A 20433-nucleotide genomic window follows, 5' to 3' on the forward strand; every position below is an offset into this window, starting at 1 on the left:
TGAAAAGTGAGAAAATAGCAAAGTATCACAAAATGCATTTTTGGTTCTTGAAATATATCTATTGTAAAAGATTTACTTGAGAGTAGATGTGAAAACCGTGCTACTCCTGTTTCTATCGGGCACTGGCAATCACGACAACAGGCAACAACAACAACAACAAACACCCCCCCCTTGTGCCGCCCATCACGGACACACAAAAGCCGTTGTAGTTGGAGCCGTTTCATTTTGAATGACGTGTAAACGTTTGATTTAAAGCTGGTGCGATCCCAGTGAGCCATTTAGCGCATAGTTAAGTCAAATACTAACCAAGTCGGGGATGGATGTAAACCGACGCTAATCAGAAAAAGGGGGGAGTTGTCCTTTCCCAGGAGGCTTTGTCTGGAGTTATTGGACAGGCATTGGCTGGAGCTACCCTAACAAACCACAACCGCCAAACAACAAACACCCGTCTCAGATTGATCTCTTGACAAATTGGACCAAATGACAAACATCTCCCTTCTGGTCTGCAGATTGGGGAAACATTGAGCGACGGTATTCGGCGATGAGACTTGTTCTGTACGACATCCCATTCACTTCCTGGGCAGACTGCGGTTGGATGTTCGTGTCAGGGCGCCGCAGCGCTGCCAAACGGCCTCATTGGATCAGTTTGATGACAGCACGTTGGGACTTAAAATACTGATCTGTTTGTGCACATCACATTGGCTATTTATTTCTCCATCTGCTTTCATACGTCAGGAAAAACGACCAAGTTTCACTTCAACTCCCACAGCGAAAGGACTAAAATGGGAATCCCTGGAGGCTAAGAAAACAATATCAACAGAAATAAATGATTGACAGCAAAGACTATGTTTTTTTTGTTGTGGCCTAAATTCAAACAGAAAAATGGCTAAATGAACTAAAATAAAAATGGAAGACATTCAGAAGGTGCATTCAAAAGATAATGCATCTTCTGTAATGCTTGGTGTGACACACAAGCACCAAACTATCGCCGCAACAACAAGGTTTGCAGGATTTCAAAACAGGCCTAAGAAGCCCTAACAAGGACTACAAGCTAAAATTTAACTCTGAACCCACAACATCACTTCCTGTCTTCCCTACACTTATGACTATAGGGGTGTTATTGCATGTCTGCAGAGCTCTAATAATGTTAAGAACTGTATTTAGACAATTGTAAACAGGTTCTTTGCTCTAAGAAAATATTCAATTTATAAACAAGGAAAATGCTATCGCTCGGATGACCAGACACCCAAGGTTATTTGAATCAGGTGATAAGCATGTGGAGGACTTGTTTTGGAGACAAGAGGCCTCCAGCCTTGAGGAGATAATCATAGCAAGTCAGTGTGACATGCAGATCTGGAAAAACGGCCAAAGTGCAACAACAAAGCGTATTCTCCTATTGTGTAAGAGTAGAGCATGCAGTAAATACACACGGTTAATACACGCGTGTTTTGAAGCAGGTAGTGCTTATTTTGAAGAGCGTATTTTGGGCAAATTGTTGGTCACATGTTCGCACACATCGCCTGCATCAACTCGTGGTATGCGTCTGCAGTGCATGCGGGCTCTTGTGTGTTAATCCTGAGTGAAACGCTGGCGTTTTTTGTGCGTAGGAAGGCAGCGGGGGGACTCCCCGGAGGGCCTCAGTGTGCGGGCCCTGTAAGCCTGACTGAATGGACCCCGCATTCGCAGGCTCCCCACGAGGACGCACGGCCGATTAAGCTGACAGTCAGATGCCCATTGACCAGTCACAGAGATTAAACGCCGGGCCGTCTCGGCAGCTAAAACCACCTGGGGACGGAGGGAGCGATGGAGACGCGGGGAACGAGGGGCGGGGGAGGAAATGGAAAGAGACGTGACGGGATACTCACTGTTGCTCGTCGCTTCGGTAAAAGGCGCCTTTTGTCCATTCCAGCCTTTGTTGTCCATCTGTGGTGATGCAGAGGGAGGCGGGGGAGGGGGGGGGGAGGGGGGGTGGAGGTAAGTAAGAGAGATGTATTCTTGAACAGACAGCTTTTTCCACGCATGTCAGACAAGTTCCTTCCTACTGTTTGGACCACAAAGAGACGAGCGCTCACATGAGAGAACGCTTAAGGAGCAGAGTGTCCGTCTCGGCCAGCTTTTTAATCGGGGGGGTTGTCAATGTTTAGTTACCCTCCAAAGGCTCCCATTCAGTGTGCTGATGCTGTGATGGTATGCGTGTTTGCCGACACAAACACACACAGTCACAAACACACGTGTGTGTGTGTGTGTGCGACACTGGGGCCCGGCCATTGTGGATCTGTGTGACAGCTGAGTTGAGTCGCTAAAGAAGTGCTTTTATCACATGGACGTGATGTAAAAAAAAAAAACAACAAATACCTCGGTGGGATTCGGAGAGAGCGTGGACGCTTTGTATCCCAGCTGCAGCAACATCGCCTCGGCGGCGTTCCGTTTGGCCACCTTCTTGTTCGGCCCCGTCCCCGTGGCAACCTCGCTGTTCACCTTCACCTGCAACGACAACATTGCAGCAGAACTGGTTATGGCTTCATTTATCTAAAAAAACATTCCTGTATTCAACGTGCATTATTTACATTATTCTTCCACATAATAAAAACATCTCCATCTAAAATGCGCATCAAATATTCCCAATTCACAAATGATTATAATTTTCAATCCAATTGAAATGTTTGTTTTTCCACTGATCCCGAAACATGAAATCTGTTGCCGCGTAATGTAAGCAGATATTTCCGAGAGAATATCAAACGTGGTTCTGTAATGCAAACAGACAATTACGCTGTACAAATAACATTATGGCGGCTGTGGCGCGTTTACTTAAAGCGCCGCGACATGCTCGTTAAGTGCTTGTCGGAATCCATCAAACAAACCGTAAAGAGGAGAACGACCGCTTGAATAAACACGATCGTTCTTAAAATAATAAATAGAACCAGTTCATTAAAAGCAAAAGGGAGGCAAGGTGAAACATTTTTCTGCGACGTCAGACGAAAGATTAGTAAACAGAGACTGGCTTCATTCCCGGTGCTGACGGCAACGGAACAATAAGGAAATTTAAGAAGAGTGAGCGGACTACACAAAAGGTAGGCGCATACATTCACAGGGGCCTGATGCGCGTATCAAAGAGGCATGGAGAATAGGTTTGAGGCTGAATTACTGCCTGATACTTAGGGAAGCTCCGTTCCACTTATGAAAGAAGAGGATCATGGAAAAAAAGACAATACAGCCGGGAGACTAAAAGGAAGGCTGACAAGCAAAAGAATGAGAAAATGGAGTTGAGACTTTGTAAATATAAATTTGCCTGATTTGTCAGGATCAAACAGGAATGCTATGATGGGCTTAAATCAGGGGTCTCAAACTCAATTTACTTGGGGGCCACTTGGGTCTGGGTGAGACTGGGCCACATCAGGTTTTCCCCCCAAAAAACAAAACGCATTATTAAAAACAAAAAAAATAAAAAAAAACTTTGCTTTGGTTCCAATTTTCTCCAAGAAAAGCTCTGATAAAACATTCCACTGTTCTCAAATATCTTACTTTTTATTTTTCTACACAAAATAAGATGAAAAATAAATACAACAAATCAAGAATAAAGAAAATCAATCAATCATAATAAATAAATAAATATAATAATAATAATAATAATAAAACGGCAAATAATAAAAACTTAAGAAACCACATATAGTTGGTGGGTAGACAAATTATTTTTTTTCCGATTAAAAACAAAAAACAAAGCATTATTGACAAAACACGACTATAGTCACATTTATACTCTTCTTATTTACAACATATTGCGCAACTGCAGGGTCTTGAGACACATGCTAACTCGCAAACTAGAACGCTAGCGACCTAAACGGTAGCCTTCGAGTTATTTCCTTTAAACTTAAATAGCCAAAAACTTACCACTTCCACACGGATAGGGAGGATAACTATTAACAGTTATTTAACCTTTAACATGAACATTAATCAAACGTACATGATACCATACAGCATCCATATCAAACATTAAACTTTCATATCAAGGCGGGGGCCTCAAACTAGTGTCCTGCGGGCCACATTTGGCCCGCGGGCCGCGTGTTTGAGACCCCTGACTTAAATCATCCTCGGCTACCAGGACGCAAAAAAAAAGTCATTTAAATTCAATTAAATGGATATGAATTTTGGAAAAGCAACCTGTTGTCACTTATGCCTATGACCTATGACATTGTCATCAAACCATCCCATTGTCATCACGTCTCTGGAAAACAAACTCCAGGCCCGTTCCCATGGGGAGTCACTATTTTGTGGTTTTAATTTAATGTTTTTATGCGTCTTTGTTTTATGCATCGGGAAATGACAATGACATAGTTGTCATCCAGTCTGTCAGGAGACTGGCCCATGGGCTCCGGTCCCTGTTGGATGGGGAACCGACATGGCGTACCTGCATGATAAACTCCCTGCGTCGGGGCATCCCTCTCTCAGAAAGCAGCAAATATTCAGGCTCTTTCTCCTTCTTGGCCTGCTGGATCTGGGCCAGGCGGCTGATGGGGTTCATGCCCTGGCCGTAGTCCGGTCCCGTCTGGAGGACACGAGAGATTGGGACAATTGGGGTCACTTTGTGGCGGGATCACAAACTTATACCATTACATACAGTGAAGAAAATAAGTATTTGAACACCCTGCTATTTTGCTATTTCTCCCACTTAGAAATCATGGAGGGGTCTGAAATTTTCATCGTAGGTGCATGTCCACTGTGAGAGAGATAAACTAAAAAGAAAAATCCAGAAATCACAATGCATGATTTTTTAACAATTTATTTGTGTGATACAGCTGCAAATAAGTATTTGAACACCTGAGAAAATGAATGTTGATATTTGGTACAGTAGCCTTTGTTTGCTATTACAGAGGTCAAACGTTTCCTGTAGTTTTTCACCAGGTTTGCACACACTGCAGGAGGGATCTTGGCCCACTCCTCCACACAGATCTTCTCTAGATCAGTCAGGTTTCTGGGCTGTCGCTGAGAAACACGGAGTTTGAGCTCCCTCCAAAGATTTTCGATTGGGTTCAGGTCTGGAGACTGGCTGGGCCATGCTAGAACCTTGATATGCTTCTTACGGAGCCACTCCTTGGTTTTCCTGGCTGTGTGCTTCGGGTCGTTGTCGTGTTGGAAGACCCAGCCACGACCCATCTTCAATGCTCTGACAGAGGGAAGGAGGTTGTTCCCCAAAATCTCACAATACACGGCCCCAGTCATCCTCTCTTTAATGCAGTGCACTCGTCCTGTCCCATGTGCAGAAAAACACCCCCAAAGCATGATGCTACCACCCCCATGCTTCACAGTAGGGATGGTGTTCTTCGGATTGTACTCTTCATTCTTCTTCCTCCAAACACGCTTATTGGAATTATGACCAAAAAGTTCTATTTTGGTCTCATCTGACCATAAAACTTTCTCCCATGACTCCTCTGTATCATCCAAATGGTCATATGCAAACTTAAGACGGGCCTTGACATGTGCTGGTTTAAGCAGGGGAACCTTTCGTGCCATGCATGATTTCACATCATGACGTCTTAGTGTATTACCTACAGTAACCTTGGAAACGGTGGTCCCAGCTCTTTTCAGGTCATTGACCAAGTCCTGTCGTGTAGTTCTGGGCTGATTCCTCACCTTTCTTAGAATCATTGAGACCCCACGAGGTGATATCTTGCATGGGGCTCCACTCCGATTGAGATTGACCGTCATGTTTAGCTTCTTCCATTTTCTAATGATAGCTCCAACAGTGGACCTTTTTTCACCAAGCTGCTTGGTAATTGCTCCGTAGCCCTTTCCAGCCTTGTGGAGGTGTACAATTTTGTCTCTGGTGTCTTTGGACAGCTCTTTGGTCTTCGCCATGTTACAAGTTAAAGTCTTACTGATTGTATGGGGTGGACAGGTGTCTTTATGCAGCTAACGACCTCAAACAGGTGCATCTGATTCAGGATGATACATGGAGTGCAGGTGGACTTCTAATGGGCAGACTAACAGGTCTTTCAGGGTCAGAATTCTAGATGATACACAGGTGTTCAAATACTTATTTGCAGCTGTATCACACAAATAAATTGTTAAAAAATCATGCATTGTGATTTCTGGATTTTTCTTTTTAGTTTATCTCTCTCACAGTGGACATGCACCTACGATGAAAATTTCAGACCCCTCCATGATTTCTAAGTGGGAGAAATAGCAAAATAGCAGGGTGTTCAAATACTTATTTTCTTCACTGTAGGTTGCGCCATACTCCACCACCACAAAATTAGAGCCGACTATGTGAGCCCAAGCGGGGGCGGCGGTACCTTGAGGATGGTCTTGGTGCGTTTTTTGTAGTGCGTTTTGGGTTTCTCCACGGCCGGGATGAAGGGCAGCTTCTTCAGGTCCTGCAGGATGGACAGAGCGGCACGCTTCTTGGAGAGCTTTTTGCTGTTACCCTCGCCCTCGGCGGAGAACTCCCCAACGGTGACGCGGGTCAGGAAGCTTTTCATATGGGGGGGTCCGCTCTCCTTCAACACCTGTTGAATCAACAGCGAACATTTCATTCCTAGACAGATACACAAAACAGGACCAGGGCTTGAGGGCCTTGGTAGTTCACGGAGAAAGCTTCCGCAGAGCCACGTGAAGGCGTGTTTGTGTGTTTTTGTGTGTGCTAAGGAAGCGTGCGCCGCGAGCGGCTACACCAGGTGGTCCTAAAACATCTGCTCTCAATGGTCACACTGCTACCCGCCCATACGCTCGTGTTATTCATACGCGAGACACACACACAGGCAGTGACGTACAACAGCACGTATCGAGAGGAACACGCTCCTCGATGACAGTCTCTAGCGATGAGGGCTCAGTTTCCTTCCTCTAGCCTCCGGTCACCTGGGAGACCTAAAACAAACACCGGCTGGCGTTAGGTCATGCTTCTGCAATCACATCTACTTCCTGTTAGGTTCGAGTGCGAGGTTTGTGTGTGAGTACATCGAGTGTGTGCGAGTGGCAGGTGTGGCTCTCGTTATTTAGCAAAACACACAAAAATAAGTTGTGTTATTTTTTTTAAGCGCATGCTTAACTCATCAATTTATGCTGGAAAATCTTTTCCACAAATGTGTCTCGGTTTTCATGCATGTTTCGCATGGTGTGGAAGTGGTTTATTTGTTCATGGAATGCACACAAAAAGGCTCGGCATCCACCTCATTAAGTCCGCCAGTCAAGCAAAACAACTTTAGATTCCTCGACTAAGAAAATAATTATTTAAAACGCTTATTCCTGATGAGAAAAAAATAAAAGCTGTTGGGAAGGCTTCATGACGCAAACCGAGGTTCGAGCTCGACTGTGCTGTGACCGCCGACTGGTGTCTCCAAATTGCGGCGGGCACGGTCTAAATTGTTGCAATCAAAACACAAACTGCCGGCGCCTAATTTCACCTGATGAAAAAAGGATAAGTGGAACCATGAGCGTTCCTCAGACACTCCGCACAACAACAGGCTCATTCCACTCTCGTTAGCAGAACGGAGCGGTAATGTCCGCTCCGCCATAATCGACCATGTGGTTTCGTTTCAGTTAAGAAAATAAGACGGCAACGTTAATGGAAGACGTTAAAACAACTCCTGGACTCGTTTGTCAACACGGGAATATCTCAGACGGCTACACTTGAATCCTGGCGTTCAACCTCCACTGTGCGAGCTCTTTTAAGAGATAAAACCCTTTTAAGTATTCTATTAGCGAAACATTCTTGTTGAAATTATTCATATAGAAATTAGCACGCAGCTCATTTCTATCGACAGTCCAGGAAACATGGCCGTTTTGAGCACATCGCACACAGTATATACACACTCCTGATTCCAATTTTAAGACCAGTTGAAAAATTGCAAGAATTTACATTTTGCACCGTTCGATCTTCAGCTACAAAAAGAGGAAATGGGAGTCAGAAATAAATGTTAGAGATTATAGTGACATGCGCTGTAAACAAAGCCTTCAAAAAAAGGGCAGGACAAAGGAGTCAAAATTTACCACTTCCACACAGAATGAGAGAGAGCACCACCCCCAACCCCAGCCATGGTATGTCCTTCTCAGCTTGACTGTCTTGGCAGTCAGTCTACATGCAGTTGGATGGTAACATAATAAAGATGGCCGCCTCATCAGTGTAACATTACAGACGCCTTGTGGCCAGAATACTACATATTAATATACATATATGTGTTGATGTAATATGTTTTGAGTACAACTGACTGTAACTTCCACTCTGGGGTTAATATAATGTATGCTCAAATCTGGAATATGGGTTTATGAAGTCCATCAAGGTCTTGGTTCTTAGCAGCCTTTCCCTCTCCCCACACTTCTTTTTGCCCTCCGAGTCTGCCTTAAAACTTACGTAACTGTTCAGTTTTTGGCAACGACCAAGACCATAAAAATATGACCCAACATAAAGATTTCAGACTAAATATCTTAGGACCTGCACAGGTCCACGTGAAAAGGACCAAGTCTGCGATGGTAGGACAGGATAAAGGCTCTCAGGTGATGACAAGAGTGCGGACCTCCAGCCCCAGCCCCAGCCCCAGCCCTCGAGGGTGGTAGAGAGCTTCTTGTAGGATGGGTGGTTCTTGGCCCAGACCCACTATTCTTAAGTCCCTCCTTGGAAAAAGGAGCCTCCGATCCAACAAACAAGCTGTGATTTATAGATTGGTTGCTCCTTTGATGCCGACATCTGCTTGATATTGCCTGACAGGAGGATTAAATGAGCCAACTGGCTCCGAGGGTGGCGGCGACCCTCGTTGTGGCGGAGGGATGGGAAAGGAGGCGCGGGCTAGCACTGACTCATTGGGAATTTCATGCCCCAGCGAGGGAAAGAATGAGATGTGAAAACATGGGACTGCTGTGAGGGGTGTTCACCTGACAGATGACCATGTTGTCGTTTTGTGGTGGACTCCTGAAAAGGGAATTGTGGTTGGTCGTAGGAGGGGTGTATCAAATGCAGATTTTCACTGCATCGTGTCGGCTCCGCTCAGCTCGACTCGACTCGCACGAGCTAACAATGGAGCAGAACGAGGATCTCCTCTATTTATACTCTTGGGATATGGAGGGGAGACTCATTTTATTCAGGCAATGCTGTAGTCAGCTGCAGAAGTGGACTACACAATGTGGGAAGAAAAATAAAGCAAACAATAAATCCCTTTATTTAAGAAAACCTATTGTCATAAAAAACATCTCATGTTTACAATTAACTATATAATTTTTTAAATAAATTACATAATTAAATAAATTTAATAATTAAATAAATGAACACATAATACATGATAAATATTATAGATAATTCAAACAAATACATTATTTCTCATATATATGTTAATTTATGACAAATTATCTAAAATAATCCCTTCATTTAAGAAAACCTATTGTCATAAAAAACATCTCATGTTTACAATTAACTATATAATTTTTTAAAAATAAATTACATAATTAAATAAATTTAATAATTAAATAAATGAACACATAATACATGATAAATATTATAGATAATTCAAACAAATACATTATTTCTAATATATTATATATGTTAATTTATGACAAATTATATAAATTTGTTCAATTATTTTACGTATTTTATTATTTTGTGTAAAAATATTAATAAAAAAATTTTCAAGATACATTTTAGTAAATGCGAGGAAATTCGGAAGAATATTTCTTTACATGTTGTGCCTTTGACAGTAGTGGCGTGTTTAACAAGACATGATTGATGTGCCAAGTATGCATGAGTATGCAGTACGCATGAGCATCCCCGTCACTGGATGCCACATATTGATAACCTTGTGACAAGTGCTATTTTTAGTTGCTGGAATACTGTCAAATCTGAAGATGGACGGGAAATGAAAGCTGGACAGAATGAACATAAAGAGACATGAAGGATTTGCTGCTCATCAGGCAACCGTAATGAAGGCGAGCCAGGAAAGAGCCAGGAATGCGGCCGGGGTCTATTTCGGAGAAGGGTTCCTCTCGAGATGGGAAACGGCCAAAAGTGAAAGTAGCCTAATTTCAGACGAGGGAGATAATGAATCACACCAACACGGATTTAGCTATCCTAATATATTAATAGCAGTTCCAGGAAGAATGTCCGCGTCATGGTCTGATGAGCAAATGTGCCCCCCCCCCCTCCGCCCCCCCTTTTTTGGGGGACTGGACAGCTTTCTGGAGAACTTTCCAAAGTTGTGTAAACTCTCATTAGCACGCAACATCACCAGAGAAAGTCCTTTCCTCCCCTCCCCAATCCAAGAGTCTACCCTTTGCTCATCCTGTGTTTTTTCGGGAGGGATGGTCTGCGGAGGAGAAAGGAAGGATTCAATGGCGGAAGGGAGGGGGGCACAAAATAAACTAAGCCTCCCTTGTTTTTGGCACCTTGCAGTACTGGGAAGAAGGAGAAAGGGCGATGGAGGAGAGATTATTGGATAAAGTCATCTGAGGAACGGCGAAAGCCAAAGAGAACAGACGAGGCGGGTCACGTAAGGACATCCGCAAGCTCCTCATTGGTTTTTGGGAAAACTTGTGGCGAGTCCAAGTCAAATACTTCCCAAACACCAGTAAAACTCAAAAATCCTTGTCTGACTTGGGCAAGGTCATTCGGATATCTTATCCATTTGGGCCTGCCAAGCGTCCATCCATTTTTGATATGTTCAGGGACCTGGTCTAAATCCAGCATCCAGCATGATTTCAGTCAGGAAAATATGGTTAGTTCATGTAAATTATAATTTACATACATATTTGTGATAAGACTCTCATTGATGTCATACTGACGTGCTACGATTGCCGATCGATTTGGATCACCTGATCCAAATAGGTTGTCTGGGCATGCGAGTCAGTCATTCATAGACTCTCTCATCTTACGTGAATAGTTTTGAATAGTTATTTTCTCGAGAATCTGGCATTCAATGCATTCATTCATTCATATATTCTTGAAAACCGTGAGTGAAAAGTGCAAAATTCGAGGCGCAAAGAATCGGGGCGACTGTACTTAAAATAGCTGCTCATTCATCTTACTGTAGCGGATGCAACTTATCAGATGAGTCAATAGGAAAGCCATTAGGACCACATCAATGCGGCCATTTCCGTGTCCCAGAAACTTGTTAGAAGATGAGAGTTTCCCCAAAAAGGGACCACTCTTAACGCATTCTGATGATGATGATGATTCAAGGCTTACGTCCGAGTGTTCAGTGTTTGCATTCCGCAATCCTCAGTCAGAGACGTTATCAGCACGAGTGAACATTTTCCTAACGCATCACGTCCAAGAGAAGCGGTGCTCACCTCAAAGTTGACGGTCAAGTTCCTCTTCAGGGCGATTTCATAAACCAGGCTGATCTCCGATTTGCTGGCGTCGGCGCCTTCCTCGCTCTCTGTATTTTCTTCTGGGTCCTAGCAAAGAAACATAAAAAAAATGATCAATATGAGCGAATATGTGCTACACGCTGAAGAGAAAGTGTTTTGTTGACATGATAGTCATGGACACTAAAAGGTTCAAATGCTGTGTGGTTGTTCGACATACGGTGCGTCCAGCCTTATGATGGTGACATCATCACAGGGGTCTCCTATGTCACCAGCTGATTCTGGCACAAATTTGGCCCAAATAGCGAAGTTCAAATGGTTAAAAAAGTTGGAACACGATGGACTTTGTTTTCATTTGTCTGATAAGCATATCTGAGATTTGGGAATTTGTTAAACAATTTGCCAAAAAATGCTGCGGCTTTTCAAATTAACGATCCATGACTGTTCAGGAACTGCATCCAACCGTGTCATAAAAGGGAGGTGTGTGTCAGCCAAGAGAGCGAAGACAAGCGAGTATGTTCCCTTCTTGCGGGAACAAGCCACCACTGAGGGCTACTATAGAAACCCTCTGCTCATTTTTTTTTTTTAATGCAACTCCGAGTACGAACGGCCGCCTGTGGGCTCCTACTTACCTCGCCGTGACTTGATATGACGTGATTCACGTTGTGAGACCTCTTATGAAAGAGAAGCTACAGTCTCATCATGAGATGCTGCGTCAAATTGGACAAAATAGCCCAACTATGAGAGGCCGACATGAAGCCTGTGTACCGAGTTTGGAAGAGAATATAACACACAAGGTATTTGTCTCTAATACGGGTGGCGAGGGCTCGTGTCACAAGATCTCTGCTTGAGGGCAACAGGCCTGGGACCATAAATTAATCACAGAAATTTTAATTTTTGCCACCATTAATATATTGTCATGTGTATGCGTCTGTTTTACTTGTCTCCCGCCTCTAAACAGGCAGGGAGAGGGTTCACTCTGTGCATTTTTTGTGTGTCCTATGGTCTCTAATGGGTGGAGACGGGGCCGTCAGCATACACATAGTGCAGAAGAGTGTAACATAGATTGCAATATAGTGTCATATATTACATTTTTTTGCTTTGTATGTTTTTTAAAATTAATGTTATCTTGCCTCGTACACCCAATCTGACGTATCGTCTCACCTCGTGAGCAAAAATGAATGACCTGATTGATTCATTTTTCAATAATTTGACAGCCCTACGACATTAGCATTACCAGCGCAGCATTTCAAAATACGATGATGGTGAATTTAGGATCCTTGCAATGATTGATTATGCATCTCATACTTTATGGACGATAATCTTTTGGCCAAGAAAGCAGTCATACGAATACACAGAGGCAGCACCTCATGTGTTTTCTCTTTTATATTAATAATTTTTTAGCGTTAATTGTAACACTGGTTACACCGCCACTCTTTAAAAGTATATTTTACAAGCTTTTGGTGAAATGTAATCTGAAAATAATAAATATTAAGAGTTGTGTTCATTGAAAATATCGAATATTATGGTTTCGTCCTGGTCCGCTGAACTGCTTCAAAGCGTGGGTCACCTGTGGCGGTCTTTCAGGGATGGGTTTATTTCGGAGGGCTTGCAGGGCCTTCATGGCAGCGTTGTGTCTGGCGGCTTGGCGAGTGCGTCCCTCCCCGATGAACTCGTGACTCCCCACGGACAGCTGCACATAGAAGATCTTGGGAATAGGATAATGGTACCTGGAAAAAGGGGGCAAAACAAGGAGGAGACTTTAAAAAATTAGGAGCCGTTTATGCCCCCCACAATGAACCTCTTTGTCCGCCTCGAAAACCCGTGACGAGCTCAGAAGACGCTTGAACATTACGAGAAGATTTAAAGCATTTAATAGTATTGTGAAATTAAAAGTTCACCCGCATCCACATTAGGGTCAATTACTCCACAATGCCCCGTCGCCCGATCACCTGACTAATGCTTGGCGGTTCTTTCTCACTTTACAGTTGCCAAACAAAGAGCAAGGACACATATATCCTCTCCTCTTTCTTCTGGCCCTCAACATAGATTTTCTTCTCTTTCATTGGGTCCTGACAGAGTGGGACTGAGCTGTCACTAACTTGATGGAGCGGTCTGCAAGTCCATGTGGTGATACCCCCTCCTGGGTCAAGGGGGCGGAGGGGGTGGTGGTGTCTGCAGAATGGACAGCAGGCAAAGAGAAAAGTAGTGGGAAAGCTAACAAGAGATGGGAGGAGGAATCCCATGTTTTTAATATCCGCTTCTTATGCTTCCCTGCCAGCACATTCACATACATGAGCGCACATAAGCCCCCCGTATGCGGCAGACGTACGCTACATGATTATTCTCAGAAATACATTCACATTGGAGGAATTTACAGTCAATCAAAACAAGCATTCCAGGCGTATCTTTTCACACCGTGCGGCTTTATTTTCCATGTATGTGCTTCCACTCATTTCCAGAAGCTTTAGAACACCTGGCAACGGAGCAAGGCGGACATTCCATAGCAGTTGTACTGTAGCTCACGCTTACGTGGTGGCTTGTGGTCTTTGGAATACAAATTTGTTGATCCGTGTTCTCTGTAACACGGAACGGTGGAACCAGATTGTCGATGTAAACATAAGTGGTTCAGTCAAAACGAGCCATGACTTGTGACCTGGATTTGGGAGCACACAGCAGACTCCGGGGTTGTTCAATTTGTTTATTTTTTATTATGATTTAAAGCTTTGACCCCAAGTCCGCCAAATAGCAACAATGAAGACGCCACAGAAAGCTCAGTTTGATATTTATATACTGGTTGGAACAGCCATGTCATAAATTCATAATCAAGTTCATATTCAAAAAACATAATAGCGACTTGAATGGTTTGGTTGTTTTGACTGGCTCTGCACGCTTGGTGTTTTTTCCTAACATCGAGTTCTACTCGCGTCAATGCAATCCAGACTTCATTATACGGGTTGCAGATTTCCTGCACTCAGTAAATGCGAATAGACGTATCTGGAAGTCCTCTGGAGCGCTTGGAAGTGTGACTAATCACAGCGGAGTGGGCGGTGGTGGAGTCAATTAAAAAGAGCGTTTTGGGTCGGAAGCAGAAAGAGGTGCAGATTCTGGAACACCTAGGAAGCTTTCTGTGCGAGCTATTGTGTGGAGCTGCTCTGTACGAGTCCACAAGTCAATACAAAGCACCAAAAATAAGCATAATAGGTCCCGTTTAAGCGGGTTGTCCATGCCTTCAAGCTATGATAGTGCTTCTTTACTAACAAGAACCTCTAAATCAACATATCCTCACCGCTTATTTCCTCAATTTGCTCCATCTCCAGCCGCAAACAGGACTTAGAAAAAGCATTTCACTCCCAGAATGGCAGGAGGTTCTTCCCCAGCCCAGAGCCATCCTTATCCATCTGCTCTCAGCTCCTCCTGGCCACAGGAGCCTTCCCTGGGCGGCGGCCTGCCTGGCCCTCGCACGTCAAGAACGGCCCCGGGGTCTCTGAGGACATGCCAAGTGCAACATGGGCTGTAGCCAATGGCGTCCAGCTAAGATGGGAGCAGCTGGGGCTGGAGCGCGGAGTACAGGTGCGGGGAGGAAGAGATGGAGGGATAAGACGAGGAAGACGAGAGGAAAACGGAGAACGGAAGAGGGGGATATAGAAGGGGAGGCCTGTGGGAGACCCTAATCTACAACGTGGGAAAGAGAGAGGGCTTTAACAAGGGCGAGCGAGCGAGCCAAGAACACGGGAGAGCGCACGTACACGCAGCAAAATCATGCTCACAAGAAAAGGCAGCGGAATCCCATCAGTGCAAACTGGCCGGCTGGGCAAATACAGTACGTCTTATCAATTATTACTACAGAGGCCATGGCGCCTATATGGGGGGGGGGTGCAAGCTGCATGAAGGGGAGAAAGAATAAAAACATGTGACGCGTGTGATCGTTTTTGGTAGTGGACTCTAAAAGGGCATCAGCTACCTTGTAGCTTGCAGTGTTGCAATTCCATGATACAAATGAACAAATAATCATAAAAACCCAAACATGATGAAAGTCTTTGCTCCATCAAACCGTCGTCATGGGAACCGAGAGATACCGACATTCAATTACTGCTGCAGATGACAAGCTGACATTTTGTGATTGTGGCAAGCAAACTACTTTCCCGGGTGGAATCATTGAACCGCACTATTGAATTGGACTGCTGTGGAACGGTATAGGCATGAGTTGGTTTACATTAAGTACAGTGGAACCTTGGTTTTCAATGGAAATTATTGTCTCGGTTATCGTACGGCCAAACTGTGTACAGCCCTATGCATTAACATGCATGTTTTTTTGGAAGGTGGGAGAACACTCAACACACAGATGTCCAGAGATCGAAACCCATCTCTCATGACTGTGGAGCCAACCACTAGACCACCGTGCAGCCCCATTTATCCATTTACTTTGTTTTTTGCTGTTTTAAAACTGTAATTATTCTCTACAAAATGCATTTGGGGTTCATTGGATTTGTATTTCTCATGGAAAAAAAATGCCACAGTTTTCATGGATTAATCACATGAATAACATACTCTGCAATCAATTAAGCAAGAGAAGATCGACATTATTATCCAGTTAGATAAAATCCAACATTGGGTTTTGTGGTTGAACACGAGAATTACTCCAGAATGCTGGAGGAATGCTAACCGCCATGTGTGTTTTTATGCAGCAACGCGCAGCATAAAAGCGGACGGGCTTTGAAGTAATTACAGACCGCATGTTGTCGTTCTTGTCTTTTGGATGAAAACATCGGCATCATACACTTGGCAATTGCAAGGAAAAGAAAAACAACACGACACGCAGCTTTCTTTGCGTCACCATTACAACCAGTGACCACACACGCAAAACAGACTTTCACTACACGGTCGCACACCAACAGCAACACAATGCAACACAGCCGGCGCTTTGGGGGCTGCTTTGAGAGCAAAAAGAGTGACAGAACTTTGTGTGGAGAAAAAAAAAAAAAAAAAAACGACTTGGACGGGGTTGCTCTTCCTCCAGCTGCATTTTCTTCCAATCTCCTGCCAGACATGTACTTCTTTTCCCTCCCTCCTCCCCTCATACTTCATTCCCTGCGTTCATCATTAATTGTTTTTCTTCCTCTCTGCCTCACGCAACCGCTAATGCACAAATTCATAATGATGTGACGCAAAAAAAAAAAAAAAAAACACGTTGTCAAGTAAGACCAAACAAATGTGGCTTAGAGTTTTCTTGAAATAGACATCACTAATCCATCACGGCAAAGTGGATCCGCTGAGATATCGGAGCAAGGTTGTTCTCATGACATTTGCTTGTGGCGGTAAATAAAAATCAAATCAGGAAGCATCAACATTGCTTCCCTGAGAGACCAGGACCGCTTTGCCATTCAAAGATCCAGCAGTGTCAGCATAGCACGACTGATAAGTTTGCTAATATGTAAATAAAAGAATTACGAGATCATCAAATTAGTCAATAAAATGCTCCAAAGTCGTTATTCATGAAAATGAGTTTTGTAAAGCAACACGCCCCCCCCAGCATCTCCATGCACACATGCTAACCCCTGCATCAAAACCTGATAAAAACAACAACAACTGTCCTTATTATATACTGAAGAATTTTTGCACATGCAAACCAAGAGGTGCCCAAACCAAAGCGTGTCAGAGCTTTTCTTCCCGTCACTCTCACCACAGTCAAACACCATCAAAAAAGGAGTGTTGGAAAGAGGGGTTGTCCTTTTCAGTCAGACCGACGTACAAATGTACAAATGAAAACCAGCGCATTTTAATCAAGAGTGTCAGAACTGAGAGCATCCATTGTTTCTACCAGCTTGCCGTGGTTTCCCTTCTGCACGTTCCGTAATCAGTCTCGGGGCCCTCCTTCCGCGCTTGGCTCAAGAGAAATCAGACCCCCCCCTACATTAAAATGACCCCAGGGCTCTCGTAATGGCTGACTAATGGTGACACATCGGGTATCACTTCCAAATATGAACATTTAACAATAGTATTACTTAGAGGGAGGGTTTGGTTACTATGTAAAAAAAAAACTGCATAATTCACCATGGAAGTAATACCAGCTGCTCCAATATGGTCTTTGATTATTTGACTGAAAATAAAAACGAAAATAACTTGGGGCAGTATAATCCTTTCCATAATAATTACACCGTGTGTATATTTATGCCACATAACCTGGGAAAAAAAAAAAAAAAGCATCTGAACCTCTGTGCCCTCGGAGTGCCAACTTGGCTGGATGAGAGGGAACCGGTCTGAAAGCAGACCCCGCCGCCCTCATTAAAAGTATTATTATATTGTGACCCGCTGTTTTATGTTCATTGTCATCAAGAGGGAAAATGAGTTCCTTTGTTTTAAATACAAAACACACTGGCGCCATTTTCCTGATTTAGCTGGTCGTGCCTTCATGATGCAGGGACCGAGCGGGAAAAGTAAAGTCCAATGCTAGTGGCTTTCATTGTATCAGATTTGATAGCAAATGATAAATTAGACATGTATCATTTCGGAGGGGGGGGGGGCAGCTTCAACATCAGAGTAAACTAACTTGATTCAGTATAATTTCCCATCAAGATAGAAGCCGTGCCACAAGGTTGTGTTGCTGCTGGATGTTCAAAATATCTGACAGCGATATCCTTACTTTTGGGGGGGGGGGCAGCTTCAACATCAGAGTAAACTAACTTGATTCAGTATAATTTCCCATCAAGATAGAAGCCGTGCCACAAGGTTGTGTTGCTGCTGGATGTTCACAATATCTGACAGCGATATCCTTACTTTTGGGGGGGTGGGGGTGGCAGTCATAGCTGTGTTCAGGATTACTGTGCCTGTTGTGAGATCCTTCAAACGTGAAATAAATAAATAAGCATATCGAGTCTGGTGTTTGTGTGTCTCAATCGACAATACCGACACCTGGTGACCAGCATGAAATCATCTTCTGGATGCCTTAATTGTGTTATTACTTCATTTCCACATTCTTAAGCTTGAAAATGCTCACTTTAGGTAAATAATAGGAATATAAAAACTGCGTATTGGACTGAATAGAAATGAAGAGTGGTTATTTGCGTACATCTATGACGGTGCCTGTTCACTACATCTCACACACACACTATGATGTCAAATTTTCCACAACTAAAAAGGTGAAAGATCAACATTTGCTGGAACTGCGAGGAGCTTCCAGCCCAAGAACGCCGCATAAGAGCGCTTCAGTGTCCTGGGAAAAAGTCGACAGGCTCCACGCGGCGAGGAGGTCAACCTTCGTGTTTGACTCACGCTGTCAAACACGCCGAGACCAAGCATGACAAAAAGATCTTCGGCCGAGGCGAGCTCTCTCTCAGCGCTTGCACGGCGTCGGATGGTTTTCACACTGAAAAGCAGCGAGTCAAAAAGGTGGAGCGGTGCATATCAGGAGTTACGCAAACATGAACATGAAACTCTATTCCGCTCAACTCCGTGGACAAGAAAGCAGAGACGAGCCTGAAGTGATAGCGAGCCTGCTAAGCTCTCCAAATGTTTGTTTTGGATGCCTGCGCTCTCAAATAAAATATTGCTTTACGAGTTTACACCCATTTGCACAATGCCGACGTGTTCTTCTTTGGTCTCGCGCGTCTCCTGTGGTTATTTATGTCACGTGTGACGCCACGCATCTGATTTACTCGAGCACGTAGACGCGCGGTCATACGTGGATTTGAAGAAATGGAAGCAATAAAACGCGATGCCTCTCCTGCGGGGTTTGGCAGCTGATGATGGGATGGAGAAGAGACAACATCTGCGGAATGCATGAGTGGACAAAAGAGCAGGCCGAGTCCCGACTGGGCTGCAAGGATCCAACATGGCCACCGGGCTGTGTACAACCAACATGATCAACTTAAGAGGGAGAAGGTGAGTGATGGGAGGAGCTATGAGGATATCAGATATCTTCCACGAAGAAGGAGATGGTAGAAAGTGTTGACTAGAGAAAAGTGCTCACGGGCAGATTTAGCCCCCCCACCCCCCGACAGTGCAGATGTCAGGGCAGACCAGCCAAGGTGCGTCTGGTCGATGGTGCTCGTCTGAGCCCTGCGGGTAAGACGGAGAGATTCATTTTTCAAGGATAAGTAGCTTTCACTGCAAGGTTCCTTGTATTTCTTACATAAGAACGTACTGTATGGAACACTTGTCATTGATTGGACAAGGACATGACTGCAAAGAGCCGCTCAATCAGTAGTCAGCGCCATGCTTGCCTTTCATTCAGAGATGCAAGTCTTTTCCACAATGGAAAAACACATACAAAATAAGATTATCGAGCAATAATAACAAAAAAAAAAATCAAGTTATATAACTTGGAATCTCAGCTAAACGTGTTGGTGTGCTGTCATGCATGTCAGTATTAACATTGGGTCCTGCTTTTTTTGGCTTTTTGGCGCATTGTGCTGCAGGTATTGTTTATCACATGCAGCAACCCCCCCTTTATCGGGGTCAGTTGGTTTTAGACCCATAACGGAATTTCTGTGACGGATTTCTAAATAAGGATTCTTCAATATTTTCAGAGTCAACCTGCTTACAACTTTGTAAATACACTTTTTAACATTAGAGCCCTCTAGACATGGAATAACACCCCTACAGTCACTTTGTGAATGGTTATTTGTCTATATGTGCCCTGTGATTGGCTGGCGACCGGGCCAGGGTGTACCCCGCCTCTTGCCCGAAGACAGCTGGGATAGGCTCCAGCAACCCCCGCAGGATAAGCGATAGAAAATGAATGAATTAATGAACATTAGAGCCCTCTAGACAAGGAATAACACCCCTATAGTCACTTTGTGAATGGTTATTTGTCTATATGTGCCCTGTGATTGGCTGGCGACTGGTCCAGGGTGTACCCCGCCTCTCGCCTGAAGACAGCTGGGATAGGCTCCAGCAACCCCCGCGACCCTTGTGAGGACAAGCGGTAGAAAATGAATGAATTAATGAACATTAGAGCCCTCTAGACATGGAATAACACCCCTACAGTCACTTTGTGAATGGTTATTTGTCTATATGTGTCCTGTGGTTGGCTGGCGACCGGTCCAGGGTGTACCCCGCCTCTCGCCCCGAAAACAGCTGGGATAGGCTCCAGCAACCCCCGCGACCCTCGTGAGGATGAGGTAGAAAATGAACGAATTAATGAATGCT

At 44.2% G+C, this 20433-nt stretch overlaps 1 protein-coding gene across 1 annotated transcript in view; it reads right to left on the reverse strand.

Moving 5' to 3' along the window:
- The window catches only part of stau2 (staufen double-stranded RNA binding protein 2), a 61996-nt gene that overhangs the window by 35127 nt on the left and 6436 nt on the right, over positions 1 to 20433 (reverse strand). The window contains exons 6-11 of the mRNA XM_058059775.1: positions 12854 to 13013; positions 11266 to 11373; positions 6291 to 6503; positions 4406 to 4543; positions 2356 to 2484; positions 1866 to 1923 (exon numbers count right to left, since the gene is read on the reverse strand). Of these exons, the coding sequence (XP_057915758.1) occupies positions 1866 to 1923; positions 2356 to 2484; positions 4406 to 4543; positions 6291 to 6503; positions 11266 to 11373; positions 12854 to 13013 (806 nt within the window). The remainder of the gene's footprint in view (positions 1 to 1865; positions 1924 to 2355; positions 2485 to 4405; positions 4544 to 6290; positions 6504 to 11265; positions 11374 to 12853; positions 13014 to 20433) is intronic.

This window comes from Doryrhamphus excisus, chromosome 21, assembly GCF_030265055.1.
Source record: "Doryrhamphus excisus isolate RoL2022-K1 chromosome 21, RoL_Dexc_1.0, whole genome shotgun sequence".
NCBI lineage: Eukaryota > Metazoa > Chordata > Actinopteri > Syngnathiformes > Syngnathidae > Doryrhamphus > Doryrhamphus excisus.